The 21,238-nt window shown below is 47.4% G+C and overlaps 1 protein-coding gene across 1 annotated transcript in view; it reads left to right on the top strand.

Annotated features, from left to right (window-relative positions):
* LOC129858310 (protein spire homolog 1-like) overlaps positions 1–21,238 on the top strand; it is a 123,206-nt gene that overhangs the window by 24,389 nt on the left and 77,579 nt on the right. The window contains exons 3-4 of the mRNA XM_055927456.1: positions 1,738–1,977; positions 20,653–20,778. Coding sequence (XP_055783431.1) covers positions 1,738–1,977; positions 20,653–20,778 — 366 coding nt within the window. The remainder of the gene's footprint in view (positions 1–1,737; positions 1,978–20,652; positions 20,779–21,238) is intronic.

Raw genomic sequence — 21,238 nt, 5'->3', positions numbered from 1 at the left:
GGTTATGCCAGGTTCCTGGGCCTGTGTTCATAAAGCATCAGAGTCCTAATCTAGGATCAGTTTTGCCCTTTAGATCATAATGAATAAGAAGGAAGAACTGATCCTAGACCAGCACTCCTGATCATTTATTTATTTTATTTCCCCTCTATTTAACCAGGTAAGCTAGTTGAGAACAAGTTCTCATTTACAACTGCGACCTGGCCAAGATAAAGCAAAGCAGTGCGACACAAACAACAACACAGAGTTACACATGGAATAAACAAACGTACAGTCAATAACACAATAGAAAAGTCTATATACAGTGTGTACAAATGGCATGAGGAGGTAAGGCAATAAATAGGCCATAGTAGCAAAGTAATTACAATTTAGCAGATTAACACTGGAGTGATAGATGAGCAGATGATGGTGTGTAAGTAGAAATACTGGGGTGGGGGGTATTGTGATGTCATTATGGGGTATTGTGATGTCATTATGGGGTATTGTGATGTCATTATAGAGATACTGGTGTGAAAAAGAGCAGCAATGTAAATAAAAACAATATGGGGATGAGATAGGTAGATTGGGTGGGCTATTTACAGATGGGCTATGTACAGCTGCAGCGATCAGTTAGCTGCTCAGATAGCTGATGTTTAAAGTTAGTGAGGGAAATGTAAGTCTCCAGCTTCAGTGATTTTTGCAATTCGTTCCAGTCACTGGCAGCAGAGAACTAGAAGGAAAGGCGGCCAAAAGAGGTGTTGGCTTTGGGGATGATCAGTGAGATATACCTGCTGGAGCGTGTGCTACGGGTGGGTGTTGTTATCGTGACCAGTGAGCTGAGAGAAGGCGGAGCTTTACCTAGCATAGCCTTGTAGATGACCTGGAGCCAGTGGGTCTGACGACGAACATGTAGCGAGGGCCAGCCGACTAGGGCATACAGGTCGCAGTGGTGGGTCGTATAAGGTGCTTTAGTAACAAAACGGATGTCACTGTGATAGACTGCATCCAGTTTGCTGAGTAGAGTGTTGGATGCTATTTTGTAAATTACATCGTAGAAGTCAAGGATCGGTAGGATGGTCAGTTTTACGAGGGTATGTTTGGCGGCATGAGTGAAGGAGGCTTTGCTGCGAAATAGAAAGCCGATTCTTCTAGATTTGATTTTGGATTGGAGACGTTTGATATGAGTCTGGAAGGAGAGTTTACAGTCTAACCAGACACCTAGGTATTTGTAGTTGTCCATGTATTTTAGGTCAGAACCATCCAGAGTAGTGATGCTAGGTGGGCGGGCGGGTGCGAGCAGCGATCGGTTGAAACGCATGCATTTAGTTTTACTAGCGTTTAAGAGCAGTTGGAGTCCACGGAAGGAGTGTTGTATGGCATTGAAGCTCGTTTGGAGGTTAGTTTACATACTGTCCAAAGAAGGGCCAGATGTATACAGAATGGTGTCGTCTGTGTAGAGGTGGATCAGAAAATCACCCGCAGCAAGAGCGACATCGTTGATATATACAGAGAAAAGAGTCGGCCCGAGAATTGAACCCTGTTGTACCCCCAGACACGCTGCCAGAGGTCCGGACAACAGGCCCTCCGATTTGACACATTGAACTCTATCTGATACACTGTGTTTGTCTTGACTTGTCTTCATATGGTGTCATTGGGGAATCCTAATGCTTGTAGGAGTTGGTAGCGGTCCGTAAGAGTTGGTTAGTGTCTACTGGCTCCGTATGTGGGTCAATAACGGCCTGTTGTTATTTTGTCCTGTAGGTGATTGAATCTCTGGGAATCATGATCTACAAGGCGTTGGACTACAGTCTGAAGGAGAACGAGGAGAGAGAGCTCAGTCCGCCTCTGGAGCAACTCATCGACATGATGACCAACATGGCAGAGAAGGAGAGGGACAGAGACCCCTGCCCTGATGAAGGTTACGAGGCCACTGAGGAGGAGGAAGACGAGGAAGACCCAAACACTGTCTGTAATGTAAAAGGATTCAGAGACATCATCACGGTACGTCCTGCCTCATTATCGACTATAGTTACCTGTAACGGTACTAGTCTCACTGTATCAACTATAGTTACCTGTAACGGTACTAGTCTCACTGTATCAACTATAGTTACCTGTAACAGTACTAGTCTGACTGTATCAACTATAGTTACCTGTAACAGTACTAGTCTCACTGTATCAACTATAGTTACCTGTAACAGTACTAGTCTGACTGTATCCACTATAGTTACCTGTACTAGTCTCACTGTCCACTATAGTTACCTGTACTAGTCTGACTGTATCCACTATAGTTACCTGTAACGGTACTAGTCTGACTGTCCACTATAGTTACCTGTACTAGTCTCACTGTCCACTATAGTTACCTGTACTAGTCTGACTGTATCCACTATAGTTACCTGTACTAGTCTCACTGTCCACTATAGTTACCTGTACTAGTCTGACTGTATCCACTATAGTTACCTGTACTAGTCTCACTGTCCACTATAGTTACCTGTAACAGTACTAGTCTGACTGTATCAACTATAGTTACCTGTAACAGTACTAGTCTGACTGTATCAACTATAGTTACCTGTAACAGTACTAGTCTGACTGTATCAACTATAGTTACCTGTAACAGTACTAGTCTCACTGTATCAACTATAGTTACCTGTAACAGTACTAGTCTGACTGTATCCACTATAGTTACCTGTACTAGTCTCACTGTCCACTATAGTTACCTGTACTAGTCTGACTGTATCCACTATAGTTACCTGTAACGGTACTAGTCTGACTGTCCACTATAGTTACCTGTACTAGTCTCACTGTCCACTATAGTTACCTGTAACAGTACTAGTCTGACTGTATCCACTATAGTTACCTGTAACAGTACTAGTCTGACTGTAACCACTATAGGTACCTGTACTAGTCTGACTGTCCACTATAGTTACCTGTACTAGTCTGACTGTATCCACTATAGTTACCTGTACTAGTCTCACTGTCCACTATAGTTACCTGTACTAGTCTGACTGTATCCACTATAGTTACCTGTAACAGTACTAGTCTGACAGTCCACTATAGTTACCTGTAACAGTACTAGTCTCACTGTATCAACTATAGTTACCTGTAACAGTACTAGTCTGATTGTATCAACTATAGTTACCTGTAACAGTACTAGTCTGACTGTATCAACTATAGTTACCTGTAACAGTACTAGTCTGACTGTATCAACTATAGTTACCTGTAACGGTACTAGTCTCACTGTATCAACTATAGTTACCTGTAACAGTACTAGTCTGACTGTATCAACTATAGTTACCTGTAACAGTACTAGTCTCACTGTATCAACTATAGTTACCTGTAACAGTACTAGTCTGACTGTATCCACTATAGTTACCTGTACTAGTCTCACTGTCCACTATAGTTACCTGTACTAGTCTGACTGTATCCACTATAGTTACCTGTAACGGTACTAGTCTGACTGTCCACTATAGTTACCTGTACTAGTCTCACTGTCCACTATAGTTACCTGTACTAGTCTGACTGTATCCACTATAGTTACCTGTACTAGTCTCACTGTCCACTATAGTTACCTGTACTAGTCTGACTGTATCCACTATAGTTACCTGTACTAGTCTCACTGTCCACTATAGTTACCTGTAACAGTACTAGTCTGACTGTATCAACTATAGTTACCTGTAACAGTACTAGTCTGACTGTATCAACTATAGTTACCTGTAACAGTACTAGTCTGACTGTATCAACTATAGTTACCTGTAACAGTACTAGTCTCACTGTATCAACTATAGTTACCTGTAACAGTACTAGTCTGACTGTATCCACTATAGTTACCTGTACTAGTCTCACTGTCCACTATAGTTACCTGTACTAGTCTGACTGTATCCACTATAGTTACCTGTAACGGTACTAGTCTGACTGTCCACTATAGTTACCTGTACTAGTCTCACTGTCCACTATAGTTACCTGTAACAGTACTAGTCTGACTGTATCCACTATAGTTACCTGTAACAGTACTAGTCTGACTGTATCCACTATAGTTACCTGTAACAGTACTAGTCTGACTGTAACCACTATAGGTACCTGTACTAGTCTGACTGTCCACTATAGTTACCTGTACTAGTCTGACTGTATCCACTATAGTTACCTGTACTAGTCTCACTGTCCACTATAGTTACCTGTACTAGTCTGACTGTATCCACTATAGTTACCTGTAACAGTACTAGTCTGACAGTCCACTATAGTTACCTGTAACAGTACTAGTCTCACTGTATCAACTATAGTTACCTGTAACAGTACTAGTCTGATTGTATCAACTATAGTTACCTGTAACAGTACTAGTCTGACTGTATCAACTATAGTTACCTGTAACAGTACTAGTCTGACTGTATCCACTATAGTTACCTGTAACAGTACTAGTCTGACTGTATCAACTATAGTTACCTGTAACAGTCTCACTGTATCCACTATAGTTACCTGTAACAGTACTAGTCTCAGTGTATCCACTATAGTTACCTATAACAGTACTAGTCTGACTGTATCAACTATAGTTACCTGTACTAGTCTGACTGTATCCACTATAGTTACCTGTACTAGTCTGACTGTATCCACTATAGTTACCTGTACTAGTCTGACTGTATCCACTATAGTTACCTGTACTAGTCTGACTATATCCACTATAGTTACCTGTAACAGTACTAGTCTGACTGTATCAACTATAGTTACCTGTAACAGTACTAGTCTCACTGTCCACTATAGTTACCTGTAACAGTACTAGTCTGACTGTATCAACTATAGTTACCTGTAACAGTACTAGTCTGACTGTATCCACTATAGTTACCTGTAACAGTACTAGTCTGACTGTATCCACTATAGTTACCTGTACTAGTCTGACTGTATCCACTATAGTTACCTGTACTAGTCTGACTGTAACCACTATAGGTACCTGTACTAGTCTGACTGTATCCACTATAGTTACCTGTACTAGTCTCACTGTATCCACTATAGTTACCTGTAACAGTCTCACTGTATCCACTATAGTTACCTGTAACAGTACTAGTCTGACTGTATCAACTATAGTTACCTGTAACAGTACTAGTCTGACTGTAACCACTATAGTTACCTGTAACAGTACTAGTCTGACTGTATCCACTATAGTTACCTGTACTAGTCTGACTGTATCCACTATAGTTACCTGTAACAGTACTAGTCTGACTGTATCCACTATAGTTACCTGTAACGGTACTAGTCTGACTGTATCCACTATAGTTACCTGTAACAGTACTAGTCTGACTGTATCCACTATAGGTACCTGTAACAGTACTAGTCTGACTGTAACCACTATAGTTACCTGTAACAGTACTAGTCTGACTGTATCCACTATAGTTACCTGTACTAGTCTGACTGTAACCACTATAGTTACCTGTAACAGTACTAGTCTGACTGTATCCACTATAGGTACCTGTAACAGTACTAGTCTGACTGTAACCACTATAGGTACCTGTAACAGTACTAGTCTGACTGTAACCACTATAGTTACCTGTAACAGTACTAGTCTGACTGTAACCACTATAGTTACCTGTAACAGTACTAGTCTGACTGTATCCACTATAGGTACCTGTAACGGTACTAGTCTGACTGTAACCACTATAGGTACCTGTAACAGTACTAGTCTGACTGTATCCACTATAGTTACCTGTACTAGTCTGACTGTATCCACTATAGGTACCTGTACTAGTCTGACTGTATCCACTATAGGTACCTGTACTAGTCTGACTGTATCCACTATAGTTACCTGTAACAGTACTAGTCTGACTGTATCCACTATAGTTACCTGTACTAGTCTGACTGTATCCACTATAGTTACCTGTACTAGTCTGACTGTATCCACTATAGTTACCTGTAACAGTACTAGTCTGACTGTATCCACTATAGTTACCTGTACTAGTGTGACTGTATCCACTATAGTTACCTGTAACAGTACTAGTGTGACTGTATCCACTATAGTTACCTGTAACAGTACTAGTCTGACTGTATCAACTATAGTTACCTGTAACAGTACTAGTCTGACTGTATCCACTATATTTACCTGTAACAGTACTAGTCTGACTGTAACCACTATAGTTACCTGTAACAGTACTAGTCTGACTGTAACCACTATAGGTACCTGTACTAGTCTGACTGTATCCACTATAGGTACCTGTAACAGTACTAGTCTGACTGTATCCACTATAGTTACCTGTAACAGTACTAGTCTGACTGTATCCACTATAGTTACCTGTAACAGTACTAGTCTGACTGTAACCACTATAGTTACCTGTAACAGTACTCGTCTGACTGTATCAACTATAGTTACCTGTACTAGTCTGACTGTATCCACTATAGTTACCTGTACTAGTCTGACTGTATCCACTATAGTTACCTGTAACAGTACTAGTCTGACTGTATCCACTATAGTTACCTGTACTAGTCTGACTGTATCCACTATAGTTACCTGTACTAGTCTGACTGTATCCACTATAGTTACCTGTACTAGTCTGACTGTATCAACTATAGTTACCTGTACTAGTCTGACTGTATCCACAATAGTTACCTGTACTAGTCTGACTGTATCCACTATAGTTACCTGTAACAGTACTAGTCTGACTGTATCCACTATAGTTACCTGTACTAGTCTGACTGTATCAACTATAGGTACCTGTAACAGTACTAGTCTGACTGTATCCACTATAGTTACCTGTAACAGTACTAGTCTCACTGTATCAACTATAGTTACCTGTAACAGTACTAGTCTGACTGTATCCACTATAGTTACCTGTACTAGTCTGACTGTAACCACTATAGTTACCTGTACTAGTCTGACTGTAACCACTATAGTTACCTGTACTAGTCTGACTGTATCCACTATAGTTACCTGTAACAGTACTAGTCTGACTGTATCCACTATAGTTACCTGTAACAGTACTAGTCTGACTGTATCCACTATAGTTACCTGTACTAGTCTGACTGTAACCACTATAGTTACCTGTAACAGTACTAGTCTGACTGTATCCACTATAGTTACCTGTAACAGTACTAGTCTGACTGTATCCACTATAGTTACCTGTACTAGTCTGACTGTAACCACTATAGTTACCTGTAACAGTACTAGTCTGACTGTATCCACTATAGTTACCTGTACTAGTCTGACTGTAACCACTATAGTTACCTGTACTAGTCTGACTGTATCAACTATAGTTACCTGTAACAGTACTAGTCTGACTGTATCCACTATAGTTACCTGTAACAGTACTAGTCTGACTGTATCCACTATAGTTACCTGTACTAGTCTGACTGTAACCACTATAGTTACCTGTACTAGTCTGACTGTATCCACTATAGTTACCTGTAACAGTACTAGTCTGACTGTATCCACTATAGGTACCTGTACTAGTCTGACTGTATCCACTATAGTTACCTGTACTAGTCTCACTGTATCAACTATAGTTACCTGTAACAGTCTCACTGTATCCACTATAGTTACCTGTAACAGTACTAGTCTGACTGTATCAACTATAGTTACCTGTACTAGTCTGACTGTATCCACTATAGTTACCTGTACTAGTCTGACTGTATCCACTATAGTTACCTGTACTAGTCTCACTGTATCAACTATAGTTACCTGTAACAGTCTCACTGTATCCACTATAGTTACCTGTAACAGTACTAGTCTGACTGTATCAACTATAGTTACCTGTACTAGTCTCACTGTATCCACTATAGTTACCTGTACTAGTCTGACTGTATCCACTATAGTTACCTGTACTAGTCTCACTGTATCAACTATAGTTACCTGTACCTGTACTGGTCTGACTGTAACCACTATAGTTACCTGTACTAGTCTGACTGTATCAACTATAGTTACCTGTACCTGTACTAGTCTGACTGTAACCACTATAGTTACCTGTACTAGTCTCACTGTATCAACTATAGTTACCTGTACTAGTCTGACTGTATCAACTATAGTTACCTGTACCTGTACTAGTCTGACTGTATCAACTATAGTTACCTGTACCTGTACTAGTCTCACTGTATCAACTATAGTTACCTGTACTAGTCTCACTGTATCAACTATAGTTACCTGTACTAGTCTGACTGTAACCACTATAGTTACCTGTAACAGTACTAGTCTGACTGTATCAACTATAGTTACCTGTAACAGTACTAGTCTGACTGTAACCACTATAGTTACCTGTAACAGGACAACGGAGTGACCGGTTAGAGCGGTACGACGCGGTGACTCGTTAGAGTGGTACGACGCAGTGACACGTTAGAGTGGTACGACGCAGTGACACGTTAGAGTGGTACGACGCGGTGACACGTTGGAGCGGTACGACGCGGTGACACGTTAGAGCGGTACGACGCGGTGACACGTTAGAGTGGTACGACGCGGTGACACGTTGGAGCGGTACGACGCGGTGACACGTTAGAGCGGTACGACGCGGTGACACGTTAGAGCGGTACGACGCGGTGACACGTTAGAGCGGTACGACGCGGTGACACGTTAGAGTGGTACGACGCGGTGACACGTTAGAGCGGTACGACGCGGTGACACGTTAGAGCGGTACGACGCGGTGACACGTTAGAGCGGTACGACGCGGTGACACGTTAGAGTGGTACGACGCGGTGACACGTTAGAGCGGTACGACGCGGTGACACGTTGGAGTGGTACGACGCGGTGACACGTTGGAGTGGTACGACGCGGTGACACGTTGGAGCGGTACGACGCGGTGACACGTTAGAGTGGTACGACGCGGTGACACGTTGGAGTGGTACGACGCGGTGACACGTTGGAGCGGTACGACGCGGTGACCCGTTAGTGCGGTACGACGCGGTGACCCGTTAGAGCGGTACGACGCGGTGACCCGTTAGAGCGGTACGACGCGGTGACCCGTTAGAGCGGTACGACGCGGTGACCCGTTAGAGCGGTACGACGCGGTGACCCGTTAGAGCGGTACGACGCGGTGACCCGTTAGAGCGGTACGACGCGGTGACACATTGGTGCGGTACAACGCGGTGACGGAGGAAGGCCCAAAAATTGTCATACTCCAGTCACCCAAGCGATAGACTGTTCTCTCAGCTCATTCTTAAATGTTTAGAACCACCAAGACTGGAAGGTTCTCGCATCTCCACAGAGGAACTCTGGAGCTCTGTCCGAGTGGCCTCCGTCCTTAATTAGAAGAAGTTTAGAACCACCAAGACCCTTCCTAGAGTTGGCCGTCCGGCCAAATTGAGCAATCGGAGGAGAAGGGCCTTGGTCAGGGAGGTGAACAAGAACCCAATGGTCACTCTGACAGAGCTCCAGCATTCCAATGTGGAGTTGGTTGTCCTTCTGGAAGGTTCTCCCATCTCTGCAGCATTCCACCAATCAGGCCTTTATTGTAGAATGGCCAGACGGCAGTCACTAGTCAGTAAAAGACACATGACAGCCCGCTTGGACTTTGCCAAAAGGCACCTAAAGGACTCTCAGACCATGAGAAACAAGATTCTCTGGTCTGATGAAACCAAGATGGTTTTGACCTGAATGCCAAGTGTCACGTCTGGAGGAAACCTGGCACCATCCCTACGGTGAAGCATGGTGGTGGCAGCATCATGCTGTGGGGATGTTTTTCAGCGGCAGGGACTGGGAGACTAGTCAGGATCAAGGGAAACATGAACTAAGCAAAGTGTAGAGATCCTTGATGAAAAACTGCTCCAGAGCGCTCAAGACCTCAGACTTGGCTGAAGGTTTACCTTCCAACAGGACAATGACCCTAAGCACACAGCCAACACAATGCAGGAGTGGCTTCCGGACAAGTCTCTGAATGTCCTTGAGTGGCCCAGCCAGAGCCTGGACTTGAACCCCGTCGAACATCTCTGGAGAGACCTGAAAATAGCTGTGCAGCGACGCTCCCCATACAACCTGACAGAGCTTGAGAGGATCTATAGAGAAGAATGGGAGAAACTCCCCAAATACAGGTGTGCCAAGCTTGTAGCGTCGTACCCAAGAAGACTCAAGGCTGTAATTGCTGCCAAAGTTGCTTCAACAAAGTACTGAGTAGGGAGTCTGAATACTTATGGAAATGTCATATTTCAGTTTTTTTATGAATATGCAAAAACAAATATTAAGCGATTTTTGCTTTGTCATTATTGGGTATTGTGTGTAGATTGATGAGGGGAAAAAACAATATAATCAATTTTTGAGTAACGTAATAAATTGTTGAAAAAGTCAAGGGGTCTGACTACTTTCCGAATGCACGGTGTATATACAGTACCAGTCAGTAGTTTGGACACACCTACTCATTCAAGGGCTTTTCTTTATTTTTACTATTTTCTACATTGTAGAATAGTAGTGAAGACATCAAAACTATGAAATAATTATAACACATAATAACACACATGGAATCATATAGTAACCAAAAATAAATCTAAATCTATTTTATATTTGAGATTCTTCTCACTAGCCACCCTTTGCCTTGAAGACAGCTTTGCCCACTCTTGGCAGTCTAACACGTATCCTCACACACACATATATGCAGACTGTGTTTTTCCCCTCCAAATAATTCAGTTCCTTAATGTTCTCTCTGGGATTGAATGCTGCACCTTAACCCCATAGTGTTGTATTTTGTTTATTTATTTCCCCTTTATTTAACCAGGTAGGCTAGTTAACCAGGTAGGCTAGTTAACCAGGTAGGCCAGTTAACCAGGTAGGCTAGTTAACCAGGTAGGCTAGTTAACCAGGTAGGCCAGTTAACCAGGTAGGCTAGTTAACCAGGTAGGCCAGTTAACCAGGTAGGCTAGTTAACCAGGTAGGCTAGTTAACCAGGTAGGCCAGTTAACCAGGTAGGCCAGTTAACCAGGTAGGCTAGTTAACCAGGTAGGCCAGTTAACCAGGTAGGCCAGTTAACCAGGTAGGCCAGTTAACCAGGTAGGCTAGTTAACCAGGTAGGCTAGTTAACCAGGTAGGCTAGTTAACCAGGTAGGCTAGTTAACCAGGTAGGCCAGTTAACCAGGTAGGCCAGTTAACCAGGTAGGCCAGTTAACCAGGTAGGCTAGTTAACCAGGTAGGCTAGTTGGCCAGGTAGGCTAGTTAACCAGGTAGGCCAGTTAACCTGGTAGGCCAGTTAACCTGGTAGGCCAGTTAACCAGGTAGGCCAGTTAACCAGGTAGGCTAGTTAACCTGGTAGGCCAGTTAACCGGGTAGGCCAGTTAACCGGGTAGGCCAGTTAACCGGGTAGGCCAGATAACCGGGTAGGCCAGATAACCGGGTAGGCCAGATAACCGGGTAGGCTAGTTAACCGGGTAGGCTAGTTAACCAGGTAGGGCAGTTGGCCAGTTAACCAGGTAGGCCAGTTGGCCAGGTAGGCTAGTTAACCAGGTAGGCCAGTTGGCCAGTTAACCAGGTAGGCCAGTTGGCCAGGTAGGCTAGTTAACCAGGTAGGCTAGTTAACCAGGTAGGCTAGTTAACCTGGTAGGCCAGTTAACCAGGTAGGCCAGATAACCAGGTAGGCCAGTTAACCAGGTAGGCCAGTTAACCAGGTAGGCCAGTTAACCAGGTAGGCCAGTTGAGAACAAGTTCTCATTGACACCTGTGATAGACTACATCCAATTCGCTGCGTAGAGTATTGGAAGCTATTTTGTAGATGACATTGCCGAAGTCGAGGATCGGTAGGATAGTCAGTTTTACTAGGGTAAGTTTGGCGGCGTGAGTGAAGGAGGCTTTGTTCCGAAATAGAAAGCCGATTCCAGATTTAATTTTAGATTGGAGATGTTTAATATGAGTCTGGAAGGAGAGTTTACATTACATTCTAGCCAGACACCTAGGTATTTGTAAGTCAGAACCGTCCAGAGTAGTGATGCTAGTCGGTGCTAGCAGGTGCGGGCAGCGAACGGTTGAAACATTTACATTTACATTTAAGTCATTTAGCAGACGCTCTTATCCAGAGCGACTTACAAATTGGTGCATTCACCTAATGACATCCAGTGGAACAGCCACTTTACAATAGTGCATCTAAATCTTTTAAGGGGGGGGGGGGGGCAGAAGGATTGCTTTATCCTATCCTAGGTATTCCTTGAAGAGGTGGGGTTTCAGGTGTCTCCGGAAGGTGGTGATTGACTCCGCTGTCCTGGCGTCGTGAGGGAGTTTGTTCCACCATTGGGGTGCCAGAGCAGCGAACAGTTTTGACTGGGCTGAGCGGGAACTGTACTTCCTCAGTGGTAGGGAGGCGAGCAGGCCAGAGGTGGATGAACGCAGTGCCCTTGTTTGGGTGTAGGGCCTGATCAGAGCCTGAAGGTACTGAGGTGCCGTTCCCCTCACAGCTCCGTAGGCAAGCACCATGGTCTTGTAGCGGATGCGAGCTTCAACTGGAAGCCAGTGGAGAGAGCGGAGGAGCGGGGTGACGTGAGAGAACTTGGGAAGGTTGAACACCAGACGGGCTGCGGCGTTCTGGATGAGTTGTAGGGGTTTGATGGCACAGGCAGGGAGCCCAGCCAACAGCGAGTTGCAGTAATCCAGACGGGAGATGACAAGTGCCTGGATTAGGACCTGCGCCGCTTCCTGTGTGAGGCAGGGTCGTACTCTGCGGATGTTGTAGAGCATGAACCTACAGGAACGGGCCACCGCCTTGATGTTAGTTGAGAACGACAGGGTGTTGTCCAGGATCACGCCAAGGTTCTTAGCGCTCTGGGAGGAGGACACAATGGAGTTGTCAACCGTGATGGCGAGATCATGGAACGGGCAGTCCTTCCCCGGGAGGAAGAGCAGCTCCGTCTTGCCGAGGTTCAGCTTGAGGTGGTGATCCGTCATCCACACTGATATGTCTGCCAGACATGCAGAGATGCGATTCGCCACCTGGTCATCAGAAGGGGGAAAGGAGAAGATTAGTTGTGTGTCGTCTGCATAGCAATGATAGGAGAGACCATGTGAGGTTATGACAGAGCCAAGTGACTTGGTGTATAGCGAGAATAGGAGAGGGCCTAGAACAGAGCCCTGGGGGACACCAGTGGTGAGAGCGCGTGGTGAGGAGACAGATTCTCGCCACGCCACCTGGTAGGAGCGACCTGTCAGGTAGGACGCAATCCAAGCGTGGGCCGCGCCGGAGATGCCCAACTCGGAGAGGGTGGAGAGGAGGATCTGATGGTTCACAGTATCGAAGGCAGCCGATAGGTCTAGAAGGATGAGAGCAGAGGAAAGAGAGTTAGCTTTAGCAGTGCGGAGCGCCTCCGTGATACAGAGAAGAGCAGTCTCAGTTGAGTGACTAGTCTTGAAACCTGACTGATTTGGATCAAGAAGGTCATTCTGAGAGAGATAGCAGGAGAGCTGGCCAAGGACGGCACGTTCAAGAGTTTTGGAGAGAAAAGAAAGAAGGGATACTGGTCTGTAGTTGTTGACATCGGAGGGATCGAGTGTAGGTTTTTTCAGAAGGGGTGCAACTCTCGCTCTCTTGAAGACGGAAGGGACGTAGCCAGCGGTCAGGGATGAGTTGATGAGCGAGGTGAGGTAAGGGAGAAGGTCTCCGGAAATGGTCTGGAGAAGAGAGGAGGGGATAGGGTCAAGCGGGCAGGTTGTTGGGCGGCCGGCCGTCACAAGACGCGAGATTTCATCTGGAGAGAGAGGAGAGAAAGAGGTCAAAGCACAGGGTAGGGCAGTGTGAGCAGAACCAGCGGTGTCGTTTGACTTAGCAAACGAGGATCGGATGTCGTCGACCTTCTTTTCAAAATGGTTGACGAAGTCGTCTGCAGAGAGGGAGGAGGGGGGGGGAGGGGGAGGAGGATTCAGGAGGGAGGAGAAGGTGGCAAAGAGCTTCCTAGGGTTAGAGGCAGATGCTTGGAATTTAGAGTGGTAGAAAGTGGCTTTAGCAGCAGAGACAGAAGAGGAAAATGTAGAGAGGAGGGAGTGAAAGGATGCCAGGTCCGCAGGGAGGCGAGTTTTCCTCCATTTCCGCTCGGCTGCCCGGAGCCCTGTTCTGTGAGCTCGCAATGAGTCGTCGAGCCACGGAGCGGGAGGGGAGGACCGAGCCGGCCTGGAGGATAGGGGACATAGAGAGTCAAAGGATGCAGAAAGGGAGGAGAGGAGGGTTGAGGAGGCAGAATCAGGAGATAGGTTGGAGAAGGTTTGGGCAGAGGGAAGAGATGATAGGATGGAAGAGGAGAGAGTAGCGGGGGAGAGAGAGCGAAGGTTGGGACGGCGCGATACCATCCGAGTAGGGGCAGTGTGGGAAGTGTTGGATGAGAGCGAGAGGGAAAAGGATACAAGGTAGTGGTCGGAGACTTGGAGGGGAGTTGCAATGAGGTTAGTGGAAGAACAGCATCTAGTAAAGATGAGGTCAAGCGTATTGCCTGCCTTGTGAGTAGGGGGGGAAGGTGAGAGGGTGAGGTCAAAAGAGGAGAGGAGTGGAAAGAAGGAGGCGGAGAGGAATGAGTCAAAGGTAGACATGGGGAGGTTAAAGTCACCCAGAACTGTGAGAGGTGAGCCGTCCTCAGGAAAGGAGCTTATCAAGGCATCAAGCTCATTGATGAACTCTCCAAGGGAACCTGGAGGGCGATAACTCAAAAAAAAGCATGCAAAAGCATGCATTTGTAATCAAAGCTTCTTTGATGTGATTCGGCTGGTCTCTGTCTCGCTCTCTCTCTGTGTGTAACATAACAAATTGTGTAAAGAGGTCTGAATACTTTCCATATGAAGTATATATTTTATAGGAACTCAATCCGGCTTTAAACTTTTTCTTGAACGTTGTAATAGTAGAATGCACATTTAAGAAATGAGTTAGTGCCCCATCCGTTCCTCTTGTCTTCCTTAGAGAGATATTTAAAACTTGTCAGAAATGACCAGATCAGCTAGCCCATGTTATGTTTTTTAGCCCATAGATTTTGTTGTAATATTTTGTCACTCAAATATCACATGAATACACATTAGACATGGCAAAATGTATAGGACTGCAAACAAAAAATATATATTTTAAAACGGCAAAATGTGAGGGCTCCCGAGTGGCGCAGCGGTCTAAGGCACTGCATCTCAGTGCTAGAGGCGTCACTACAGACCCTGGTTCGTTCCCGGGCTTTATCACAACGGGCCGTGATCGGTAGTCCCATAGGGCAGCGCACAATTGGGTCTGCGTCGTCCGGGTAAGGGGAGGTTTTGGGGGGGGTTTACTTGGCTCATCGTGCTCTAGCGAGTCTTTGTGGCGGGCTGGGTAAGGGGAGGTTTTGGCCGGGGGGGGTTTACCTGGCTCATCGTGCTCTAGCGAGTCTTTGTGGCGGGCCGGGTAAGGGGAGGTTTTGGCCGGGGGGGGGGTTACCTGGCTCATCGTGCTCTAGCGAGTCTTTGTGGCGGGCCGGGTAAGGGGAGGTTTTGGCCGGGGGGGGGGGTTTACCTGGCTCATCGTGCTCTAGCGACTCCTTGTGGCGGGCCGGGTAAGGGGAGGTTTTGGCCGGGGGGGGGGGGGGGGGGGGGGGTTTACCTGGCTCATCGTGCTCTAGCGAGTCGTTGTGGCGGGCTGGGTAAGGGGAGGTTTTGGCCGGGGGGGGGGTTTACTTGGCTCATCGTGCTCTAGCGAGTCGTTGTGGCGGGCTGGGTAAGGGGAGGTTTTGGCCGGGGGGGGGTTTACCTGGCTCATCGTGCTCTAGCGAGTCTTTGTGGCGGGCTGGGTAAGGGGAGGTTTTGGCCGGGGGGGGGGGGGGGGGTTACCTGGCTCATCGTGCTCTAGCGAGTCTTTGTGGCGGGCTGGGTAAGGGGAGGTTTTGGCCGGGGGGGGTTTACCTGGCTCATCGTGCTCTAGCGAGTCTTTGTGGCGGGCTGGGTAAGGGGAGGTTTTGGCCGGGGGGGGGTTGGTTTACTTGGCTCATCGTGCTCTAGCGAGTCTTTGTGGCGGGCTGGGTAAGGGGAGGTTTTGGCCGGGGGGGGGGTTTACCTGGCTCATCATGCTCTAGCGAGTCTTTGTGGCGGGCTGGGTAAGGGGAGGTTTTGGCCGGGGGGGTTTACCTGGCTCATCGTGCTCTAGCGAGTCCTTGTGGCGGGCCGGGTAAGGGGAGGTTTTGGCCGGGGGGGGGGTTTACCTGGCTCATCGTGCTCTAGCGAGTCTTTGTGGCGGGCCGGGTAAGGGGAGGTTTTGGCCGGGGGGGTTTACCTGGCTCATCGTGCTCTAGCGACTCCTTGTGGCGGGCTGGGTAAGGGGAGGTTTTGGCCGGGGGGGTTTACCTGGCTCATCGCTCTCTAGCGACTCCTTGTGGCGGGCCGGGTAAGGGGAGGTTTTGGCCGGGGGGGTTTACTTGGCTCATCGCTCTCTAGCGACTCCTTGTGGCGGGCCGGGTAAGGGGAGGTTTTGGCCGGGGGGGGGGTTTACCTGGCTCATCGTGCTCTAGCGAGTCTTTGTGGCGGGCTGGGTAAGGGGAGGTTTTGGCCAGGCCGGGGGGGTTTACCTGGCTCATCGTGCTCTAGCGACTCCTTGTGGCGGGCCGGGTAAGGGGAGGTTTTGGCCGGGGGGGTTTACCTGGCTCATCGCTCTCTAGCGACTCCTTGTGGCGGGCTGGGTAAGGGGAGGTTTTGGCCGGGGGGGTTTACCTGGCTCATCGTGCTCTAGCGACTCCTTGTGGCGGGCCGGGTAAGGGGAGGTTTTGGCCGGGGGGGTTTACCTGGCTCATCGCTCTCTAGCGACTCCTTGTGGCGGGCTGGGTAAGGGGAGGTTTTGGCCGGGGGGGTTTACCTGGCTCATCGCTCTCTAGCGACTCCTTGTGGCGGGCCGGGCGCCTGCAGGCTGACCTCGGTCGTCAGGTGAACGGTGTTTCCTCCAACACGTTGGTGTGGCTGGTTTACGGGTTAAGCAGGCGGATGTTAAGATGCACGGTTTGGCGGGTCATGTTTCGGAGGACGCGTGACTCGACCTTCAACCCGCGAGCTCGTTGGGGAGTTATAGCGATAAGAAGAGATCGAAAAAATTATAATGTGTAGATATGCAGAAAATAAGCTTTAAACCTGCACATTTCTCTCCACCAACAAGAAGGGTGTGAACAGTTTGTCATGAACAGTACTAGAAATAGACGTGGCGTGCAGGGGGGGCGTGGGATCTTCCCCTATGCTGGAAGGGGGTCCCTGAGTGAAAACGTTTAGGAACCCCTGCAATAGGGTGCCATTTAGGACACAGCCATGGAATTACCAAAGGGATTTGTAATGTGGTGTCCACACTCAGGCTGCGCTGCTGTCAGTTTACCTCGGAGGAGGAAGATGAAAGATAACACCTTTTGTGTCCAAAAATGGCACCCTATTCCTTATGGGCCCTGGTCAAAAATAGTGCACTTCATAGGGAATAAGGATGCCGCTTGGAACACAGCCCCTCACCTGGCTGTGTAAGGCATTCCTGTTTTGGGCGGTGACATGCACAATAACAAAGACTTAAAACCAGACTAATTACATTTTCCAACTCCTCCTTGAATGCATCATTTGGCATGACAAATGTCAGGTATCCAGACCTGTTAGTCACAGCGGTGTACCGTGAGGGTCACAGCGGAGTACCGTGAGGGTCACAGCGGAGTACCGTGAGGGTCACAGCGGAGTACCGTGAGGGTCACAGCGACGTACCGTGAGGGTCACAGCGACGTACCGTGAGGGTCACAGCGACGTACCGTGAGGGTCACAGCGGAGTACCGTGAGGGTCACAGCGGAGTACCGTGAGGGTCACAGCGGAGTACCGTGAGGGTCACAGCGGAGTACCGTGAGGGTCACAGCGGAGTACCGTGAGGGTCACAGCGACGTACCGTGAGGGTCACAGCGGCGTACCGTGAGGGTCACAGCGGAGTACCGTGAGGGTCACAGCGGAGTACCGTGAGGGTCACAGCGACGTACCGTGAGGGTCACAGCGGAGTACCGTGAGGGTCACAGCGGAGTACCGTGAGGGTCACAGCGACGTACCGTGAGGGTCACAGCGACGTACCGTGAGGGTCACAGCTTTTAAATGTCTTTTTTTTGCTAGTCATGCATTTACAGTGCCTTCAGAAAGTATTCATACCCCTTTTCTCACCCATAATTACAAACTGAAAACATGTTTTTAGAAATTGTTGCAAATTTATTGAAAATGAAATACAGAAATATCTAATTTACATAAGTATTCACACCCCTGAATCAATACATGTTAGAATCACCTTTGGCAGCGATTACAGCTGTGAGTCTTTCTGGGTCTCTAAGAGCTTTCCACACCTGGATTGTGCAACATTTGCCCATTTTATTATTGTCTAAATTCTTCAATCTGTCAAAATGGTTTTGCCATGTGGAAAATGTCATGGGTCTGAATCAAAATCAAATGTATTTATAAAGCCCTTCTTGGATAAGCTGATATCTCAAAGAGCTGTACAGAAACCCAGCCAAATGTAGCCTTGTACCAACAGGTATAATTAGTTTTACTGCTATTTATAAAAGCAACTTAATAGGTCAATTGTGAACATGGTTTTGGTAAGGTTTTCCATGTGCAAAATAATATTTTTGTACTGATGATAATGGTTTACTTACTAGGGCCGGTTAGGGAACATCATGGTTTACTTAGGGCCGGTTAGGGAACATCATGGTTTACTTACTAGGGCCGGTTAGGGAACATCATGGTTTACTTCCTAGGGCCGGTTAGGGAACATCATGGTTTACTTACTAGGGCCGGTTAGGGAACATCATGGTTTACTTACTAGGGCCGGTTGGGGAACATCATGGTTTACTTACTAGGGCCGGTTGGGGAACATCATGGTTTACTTACTAGGGCCGGTTAGGGAACATCATGGTTTACTTACTAGGGCCGGTTAGGGAACATCATGGTTTACTTACTAGGGCCGGTTGGGGAACATCATGGTTTACTTACTAGGGCCGGTTGCTCTCCAGGGAACATCATGGTTTACTTACTAGGGCCGGTTAGGGAACATCATGGTTTACTTAGGGCCGGTTAGGGAACATCATGGTTTACTTACTAGGGCCGGTTAGGGAACATCATGGTTTACTTCCTAGGGCCGGTTAGGGAACATCATGGTTTACTTACTAGGGCCGGTTAGGGAACATCATGGTTTACTTACTAGGGCCGGTTGGGGAACATCATGGTTTACTTACTAGGGCCGGTTGGGGAACATCATGGTTTACTTACTAGGGCCGGTTAGGGAACATCATGGTTTACTTACTAGGGCCGGTTGGGGAACATCATGGTTTACTTACTAGGGCCGGTTGGGGAACATCATGGTTTACTTACTAGGGCCGGTTGGGGAACATCATGGTTTACTTACTAGGGCCGGTTAGGGAACATCATGGTTTACTTACTAGGGCCGGTTGGGGAACATCATGGTTTACTTACTAGGGCCGGTTAGGGAACATCATGGTTTACTTACTAGGGCCGGTTGGGGAACATCATGGTTTACTTACTAGGGCCGGTTGCTCTCCAGGGAACATCATGGTTTACTTACTAGGGCCGGTTAGGGAACATCATGGTTTACTTACTAGGGCCGGTTAGGGAACATCATGGTTTACTTACTAGGGCCGGTTAGGGAACATCATGGTTTACTTACTAGGGCCGGTTGCTCTCCAGGGAACATCATGGTTTACTTACTAGGGCCGGTTAGGGAACATCATGGTTTACTTACTAGGGCCGGTTGGGGAACATCATGGTTTACTTAGGGCCGGTTAGGGAACATCATGGTTTACTTACTAGGGCCGGTTAGGGAACATCATGGTTTACTTACTAGGGCCGGTTAGGGAACATCATGGTTTACTTACTAGGGCCGGTTAGGGAACATCATGGTTTACTTACTAGGGCCGGTTGCTCTCCAGGGAACATCATGGTTTACTTACTAGGGCCGGTTGCTCTCCAGGGAACATCATGGTTTACTTACTAGGGCCGGTTGCTCTCCAGGGAACATCATGGTTTACTTACTAGGGCCGGTTAGGGAACATCATGGTTTACTTACTAGGGCCGGTTGGGGAACATCATGGTTTACTTACTAGGGCCGGTTAGGGAACATCATGGTTTACTTACTAGGGCCGGTTAGGGAACATCATGGTTTACTTACTAGGGCCGGTTAGGGAACATCATGGTTTACTTCCTAGGGCCGGTTAGGGAACATCATGGTTTACTTACTAGGGCCGGTTAGGGAACATCATGGTTTACTTACTAGGGCCGGTTAGGGAACATCATGGTTTACTTACTAGGGCCGGTTAGGGAACATCATGGTTTACTTACTAGGGCCGGTTAGGGAACATCATGGTTTACTTACTAGGGCCGGTTGCTCTCCAGGGAACATCATGGTTTACTTACTAGGGCCGGTTAGGGAACATCATGGTTTACTTACTAGGGCCGGTTAGGGAACATCATGGTTTACTTACTAGGGCCGGTTAGGGAACATCATGGTTTACTTACTAGGGCCGGTTAGGGAACATCATGGTTTACTTACTAGGGCCGGTTAGGGAACATCATGGTTTACTTACTAGGGCCGGTTAGGGAACATCATGGTTTACTTACTAGGGCCGGTTAGGGAACATCATGGTTTACTTACTAGGGCCGGTTGCTCCCCAGGGAACATCAGCCATCAACAACTTATCTTCATCACTCTCTGTTCTGTTCTGTTCTACTCAATCTCCTTCCATTAATGATTTGTGTATACCTTAGGTTATTATCAGTGTGTGACTTTGTCCTCTGTGCCTCCTCCCCCCAGCTGTGTACGTCCCACCTGCCCAGCCCCTCTGATGCCCCTAACCACTACCAGGCTGTGTGTCGGGCGCTCTACGCCGAGACCAGAGAGCTACGCACCTTCCTGGAGAAGATCAGGAGTGCCAAAGAGGTGAGAACGCGCCTCAGCAGCAGCTGATCAGTTTGACATAATGTGTGTTGGAGAGGCCCCTGACTCAGCTGCAGTTTGACATAATGTGTGTTGGAGAGGCCCCTGACTCAGCAGCAGTTTGACATAATGTGTGTTGGAGAGGCCCCTGACTCAGCAGCAGCTTGACATAATGTGTGTTGGAGAGGCCCCTGACTCAGCAGCAGTTTGACATAATGTGTGTTGGAGAGGCCCCTGACTCAGCAGCAGTTTGACATAATGTGTGTTGGAGAGGCCCCTGACTCAGCAGCAGTTTGACATAGTGTGTGTTGGAGAGGCCCCTGACTCAGCAGCAGTTTGACATAATGTGTGTTGGAGAGGCCCCTAACTCAGCAGCAGTTTGACATAATGTGTGTTGGAGAGGCCCCTGACTCAGCAGCAGTTTGACATAATGTGTGTTGGAGAGGCCCCTGACTCAGCAGCA

Source organism: Salvelinus fontinalis, chromosome 6 (assembly GCF_029448725.1).
Source record: "Salvelinus fontinalis isolate EN_2023a chromosome 6, ASM2944872v1, whole genome shotgun sequence".
Classification (NCBI taxonomy): domain Eukaryota; kingdom Metazoa; phylum Chordata; class Actinopteri; order Salmoniformes; family Salmonidae; genus Salvelinus; species Salvelinus fontinalis.
The sequence above is the reverse complement of the archived record's forward strand: the minus strand, read 5'-3'. Positions and strand labels throughout refer to the sequence as shown.